The following is a 6,578-nucleotide window of genomic DNA, read 5'->3' as shown; positions in this document are numbered from 1 at the left end:
GTTCTTAGTATGTCCAACTATCACTTTCTTCTCTAAAATGGGTGATGATATTATGAAACCTGATATAAAAACACACCCACTTCACCATCCAAATTTTAAGAAACGATTTCTTAAATTTTTTGTATTTTTTCTTATATTTAAGGAAAATCTTAGGAAGGGAACTCTGTAAAGCATAATTCTGGTGTTCCTAAGTTTGTTTAATTTTTTTAAAAATAATTTTGTGAGTGATGTTGGGACCCTTTCCCACTAGAAAATAATAAAGTTACAAAGTGAGGAGTGGGCAAGTATAGTATATATATACACTCACCCTTTACACTTCTCTTTCATGTCCATTCCTTACTTCTCCATCTCTTTTCTTCATTTCCGAGGAACCCATCTTCTACATGACCCAAAGAAATCGATAACTTTTACTTAATCTCCTCTGTTTTTGGTCAATAACAGAACTCCTCTGTTTCTCCCCTGTTCCTTTGGACACTTCCATTGTGGATAACGCAAAAAAAAAAAAAGAAAAAAAACATGTCTTACTCAAGTGTGTGTCAAGGGTTACAATCAAGTGTGGAACCCTGCCTTCTGGAACCACGTGTGCTAAAGCTCAAATTGGCTCCACCAGGGTCCAACTCCAACACTCTCCCACACACTCCAAACCATCAACATGGAAACAAAAACTGGAGTTTCCTTCAATCCCTCTCCAACATTTCTCATTGCAAGGAACCAGAAACTGAGAAAGTCTACGTCCACCCTTCTGTTAAGCGCTCGTCTTCAATGCTGAGTGCAAAGAGCTTGGAACTATGCACCGAAAGCTTAGGCTGCGAAACTGGTAGTAATGCCAGTGATGACACCGAACACATGTCTTTATTTTCACCTCAAACTACACCCAGTTTAAGGAGTAACAACACTAACAAAAATTCTGAGTCTAAAAGATTGAACAAACGAGGTAGTAGCACCACCACCTTTCCACCTCCCTTGACTTCGATGGGAGAGGTCAGAGTTAGGTCTCATCGTGAAGATGGTAGGCTTATCTTGGAAGCCGTAACTTCCTCTTCTCCTCAACCCTATTTTGAAGCGGAGCGTGGCAATGGCAGACTCAGGCTTCGACTCTTTGAGTATGATGATGAAGTTGCTGATGATGAAGGCTTGAAGCAAGAAGTAAGTGATGAAGATGAAGAAGAAGAAGAAGAAGAAGAAGAAGTAGTAGAAGTAGAAGAAGAAGATGATGTTGTGGTTGAAGAGGAGTTGGAAGAGTACGTTGGAAATGCTGAGGATGAGATGGGTATGACCAAGTTTGTGAGGCCAAGCAGGTGCAAGGAAAGTGGGAATAGAGTCATTTTTGGCGATGGATACTTCGAGCATCCCCCTCTTTCTCTTTGCCTCTGATCATAAATCATTACATGATCTTAGATTATTTATTAATTACGTGATCATAGTCTCTATATTAATCTTAATGTCACATGTGGTGTGGTGTCTGAGGATGTCTGTCACATGGCTATAGTCTGAGAGAGTAGTCAGAGTAGAACTTATATATATATATTTTACTATTGGCTTTGATTTTGGTGTTAGGATTTCGGCTTTTATGATTGGAAGTTTGGTGATTGAAATTGCTGAAGGGTAGTTATTATAGTTATTAGTTACATTAGATGTGTTTCTTGGTCTCGTTTCTGTTTTATTTTATTCATTACACTTTTTATGTTTCTAGAATGCTCCCAGGGATAATTCCTTGAGAGGGGGAAAACACTGACGTTGGAACAGACAGAGATACACTTCCAAAAATAATGATAATGAAACAGAAGGGGAGAAAAAGTTGATATTGGTACGTAATTTACTAACTAAACACTGGGACCCAAACCTTAATTCCTCGGATTTGATTAGATATTTGGGTATGGAACCTGTCGGAAATTCAAATTACAGAACTCAGTGGGACAGTACATTTCCTTCTACCTTTCCATAATGGTAGCCAGTTACACAAGTTTCTTTTCATTATTTTAACAAATACTTTTAAATTTAGTTAATGGTAGCTGGAAATATAAAGAAGAGAAACATTAAAGAAGATACATGTGATGGCTTTCATACACAAACAAACATCTTCTTGAAAGTTAGGAGACAGGTATTCGTTGGTATAGTTTGTGGAAATAAACTTTTGTTACAAATAGCAGTTCACTTTAATCAAACTTTTGCCGAAAAGGGGAGTACTTTAAGTGATCGCAGTCTAATTAATGTTGAAAACTTTTGATGATTTTAGCGAAGCAAGGAGATAAAGAGTGAGTTAAAGGAGAATGAATGGGTTAGGAATGTGTATGTGGAAGAAGGCGCGTTTTAAAATAATTTATTGACCACAAAACCCAAAACCTAAAACAAGTTGTTGTGTACGGAACGAGTACCACCATTGCCCAGTAACTATCAAGAGGACGTGGGGACCCAAAAAAACTACTCATTCGTCTTATTTTATTTGTGTTTAAGGTTTTCTTACATATTTTATAAAAAACAATAAATAAGTTGGCGGGTGCAAGTATTTTTTAAAATATCTATGCACTTTGTAAATAGTTAAGATATTAAATTGTTTTCCTACTTAATTTGTTTGCAATTTTCAATATTCTTTTTCACTCATTTGTTTATATTGAAATGAAATTGTAATTATTACCTTAAATAAGTAAATCTTAGTTAAATTGAGAAATTTATAAAAAAATAAATAAAATAAAATGGAGAGAATAACATGAACTAACTTCTTCACGTAGTGTCATCCACTATATGGTCCTATGATCTTTCCACGCTAAAGAATTACTTTTCCAGGTTAGATATATTTTATACTTTAAAATTGAATTTACAAGAATTTTCAGTTCAACTCAAGAGTGAATGTGTAGACTTTATCATTTTTTTTTTCATAAGTATAGTTTATGAGGATCATAAAACTTCTTTTAGACTAATTTAACTTGGCCGGAAAACAAGACTATGGTGACTAATATATTAAGAATAGTCAAATCTAAAATGTGTAGAATGATGCTGACAAATGTTTAAGTCAACTTAAACACTCTTTTAAAGTAATAAAGAGTTAGTAATTTGTTTGTTTGGGTTTTGTTTTTTTTTTCTTTAAAAAAAATGATTTTTTTTAATATTTTTTATTGTAATCTTTACACAATTACTTAGCGATGTCAAAATGAAATTAAATCCATTAGTTAACTTGACCATTGAGGCTTATTTAAGTCGGTAAAAATTCAGTTTTTTTTTTTAAATTTAGGTCAACCTTAACCTAATTCATATAATTTACAGGTGAACAAAGTTTAATTCAGATTAAAAGTGAATTGACTAGGAATTTACTAACAATAATTTTTTATCATTTTTTTATTATGTTTATAAGTTCTTTTATTATAATTATTTATTACTTATAATAATATATATTGACAATTTAATTTTTTAAATATTAAAATATTGTTGAATAAAGTTGAAATAGTTTGTCTACTTGTCAAATTATATAGATTGATACTTAAATTTTTAATTACTATTTTTATAATAATGTTTGATAAAATAAACAAACATTACGGTTGTAATTTTATAAAATGTATAAAATAAATTAAAAGAACAAAAATTTAAAATTACGTCAATACACTTAATCTAGTGACCTGTGATGGATGAAATTGGATATGAAATTAGATTACAAATTTTTAGGTCACATAAAGAATGAGTGTGGTTGTAACGAGGGTTGGGTGCCTTTGATATTCTTAAAGGTAGTTTGAGTTTTGGTTTGAAGTTTGATGCGAAGAAATGAGGAAGATGGTGGGAAGAGAGAGAAGGCGATGAGGTTGGGTATGACATTCCTTAAGAGAGGAAGTGAGAGGTTAATCGTGGAGTGTGGGTATCCATACATTAAGGTGTTTTGGGGAGTGAAACGCAATTTTCAATCCTCACATGCATCATTTTGTCCCAAACATCATGTGCTTTAGGAACCTTGTTTGTGAGGTATATAGGTCCTTTAAGCACATATTCTCTCACCATATCATGTCACACCAACAAAAATCTTGGCCCAAATCACCATGTCCCCTAATTTTAATGTCACATGGAGGTACTAATGCTAATATCTCCAAAAGATAATTTAAAGAGGAAAGTGACTCCACCCTCATTTTCCCTTTTAATCTTTTCCCCTCTTCTTCGATTCGCTACTTACTGTCTTACCCATCTTCAAATTCATCCAACCAATCACCCACACGTGGGACCTTTTTCAGTGCTCAAAGATCAGATTCATGCACATGGAGCCTTCTGCTCTTCCTCTTCTGGCATCACTTAAATTCTAATCACAATTTTTGTCTACACCAAATCCAGGTTTCAATTTCGGGATGCTATTAGCGTACATTTGTTGCTGTTTGGTATTTGGGAATCATGATTCATGATGTTTGTACTTGCACCTAGGTTGTTGTATTAAGGAAACGAATTTTACTTTATTAACATGAAGTAGGGTATCTAGGATTAAATCCTAATCAGTTTTTATCTACGACTGCATTCGTTGCATCGATGCTACTAAGATTTGATCGAGAAATGAATGAGTCTATATTCTTCCCCTGTTTGTACTAATTTGTGTACACTGTGGTTGATAGGGATCAGAATAAGATCACCCCTCTTCAATTCCACTTAGCTCTGTCAATGGTCCAAGGTAAAAAAGGCTTTTGATTTTGAAGCAGTAAAGAAAGAGATTTTTAACTAATGTGTATTTGGGCCACCTAGTGCTTGACAAACTTCACTTTTTTTCTTTAATTAATGAAGTCGTTGATGATAAATAAACGTTAATCATAATGTCAAGTTGTTTACTCAAAAATGAAAATGTTAGTTGTTTCCAAAATTACATTATGGGTGGCAAAGTGGACAAGTTGGGTTTGATAGATAGGCCAGTCTAAAGTCCGTCAAAATGTAACAGATTGGGTTGAAAATTTCAACTTCTCAATCCATTTTGACTCAGTCCGTCACTCAGTCTGTCAGTAAGTACGTCAAAACAAAGTGGACTAGGTTGAAAATTTCAATTTATCAGTCCGTTTTGATTGTCAGCCCATTAAAACTATCAGTCCGTTTTGATTGTCAGCCCATTAAAACTAAGCGAGTTGGATTGAAAATTTTAATCCGTCAGTCTATTTTGACTCTGCCCACCAAACTGGCAGGCCAAAGGCATATCAGTCCTCTCTTGACCAGCGGGCTCATTTTTATTATTATTTTTTTGAATTAAAAATAATTAAAAAGATTAAATTTTTCATATTATATTTGTATAAAGATGTAAATATGCAATACTATTATAATTTAAATTATTTACACTTACAAATTAAGTTCTAATTATTAATTATAATATAATAATTTAATATGCAAATGTACTAATTATTTTAATTTATCCAATTAAAAATATTAATTAATCAATTAAAAGTTTAGAAAATATTTATATGATTAAATATGTTTTAAATATTCATTACAAGTATATATACAAATAAATTTTTATAAATAAAAATTTTAAAAAAAATAAAATAAACTAAAATAAAATTTAAAAAAAATGTGGCAGGCCACCCCGTTAGTCAACCGTCCTGTGGTGGACGGATTGCAATTCTTAACTCATTTTTCAGTGGTGGACAGGATTATTTTTTGTGAATCAAGGACATATCAGATCAAAATGGATCATCTGACTAACCTATTTTGACATCCTTAAATTATATTTCAAAATATTTGTCAAACATAATAAAAATCGTGTTATATGATATAACAAGGTTTAATACAATTTTTTAGCATGTGTTTATTAAAACTGTTCAGTGATTTTTCTTAATTATATTTTCTTTAATATATTTCCAATATTTATTAAAAAAAGTCAATATAATTTTTTTTACATTAACGTTAACAGAATAATTAACAAAATGATATAAACATTTTTTTTCACTCGTGAAAACACAAATATATCACTCTAATATAATAGGAGGATCACATTTAAAAAATAGTGAACAATTGCTATGAATATTTAGGATAAATAGAAATATTAAATCATATAAAAAATATATATTTTATTCTTAACAACATTAATTTTCTATCCAATGAATTTATAAAGTTGTTTTACTAATTTATTTGACCTTAGAAATCAATATTCAATAATGATGAAAACAAGTTTGTGTTTCAAATAAAAAATTTAGAGAAAATTCATTTTTAAATATAATTTTTTAGTAAGAAATTTGAAAATATTTTAAAATTACATAAATTTATGAGAATAACTCAATTATTAAAAAAATAACAATTTAAAATGATTGATATTATCTCATCTTTCAAGTTTATGTATGATCTTAATCTAATATTGATTATGATATTATAGATTACGTTAAGACATCATTTAGTCGATTGAAATTGAATGTCATTGACTCAACATTATTTTATCGATTCATGTTATGAAAGTTTCTTTCATATTAAAATTAATCGTATTTATTTTTTAGCCAACATCAAGTAAAAATAAATTTTGAGTAAGTTTTAGTGACAAAAAAAAAAATTCTTATTACGTGAAATTTTGTACAAATTTTGAAAAAAAAAAAATAACTTTGATCAACATTATTCTGTGGTATTTTTAAATTATTAAATAT

At 30.6% G+C, this 6,578-nt stretch overlaps 1 protein-coding gene across 1 annotated transcript; it reads left to right on the top strand.

Annotated features, from left to right (window-relative positions):
- The first annotated feature begins 312 nt into the window (after nucleotides 1-312).
- On the top strand, nucleotides 313-1,650 carry LOC114192601 (protein FANTASTIC FOUR 3-like). The gene has a single exon (XM_028082379.2). The coding sequence runs from the start codon at nucleotides 517-519 to the stop codon at nucleotides 1,372-1,374; it is 858 nt and encodes a 285-aa protein (XP_027938180.2). The 5' UTR covers nucleotides 313-516; the 3' UTR covers nucleotides 1,375-1,650.
- Nucleotides 1,651-6,578: the final 4,928 nt, after the last annotated feature.

This window comes from Vigna unguiculata, chromosome 7, assembly GCF_037176805.1.
Source record: "Vigna unguiculata cultivar grain cowpea cultivar isolate G323 ecotype 2 chromosome 7, ASM3717680v1, whole genome shotgun sequence".
Lineage (NCBI taxonomy): Eukaryota > Viridiplantae > Streptophyta > Magnoliopsida > Fabales > Fabaceae > Vigna > Vigna unguiculata.
The sequence above is the reverse complement of the archived record's forward strand: the minus strand, read 5'-3'. Positions and strand labels throughout refer to the sequence as shown.

Coding starts and splice junctions, on each gene's coding strand:
- LOC114192601 (XM_028082379.2), top strand. CDS start 517: ATGTCTTACTCAAGTGTGTGTCAAGGGTTACAATCAAGTGTGGAACCC.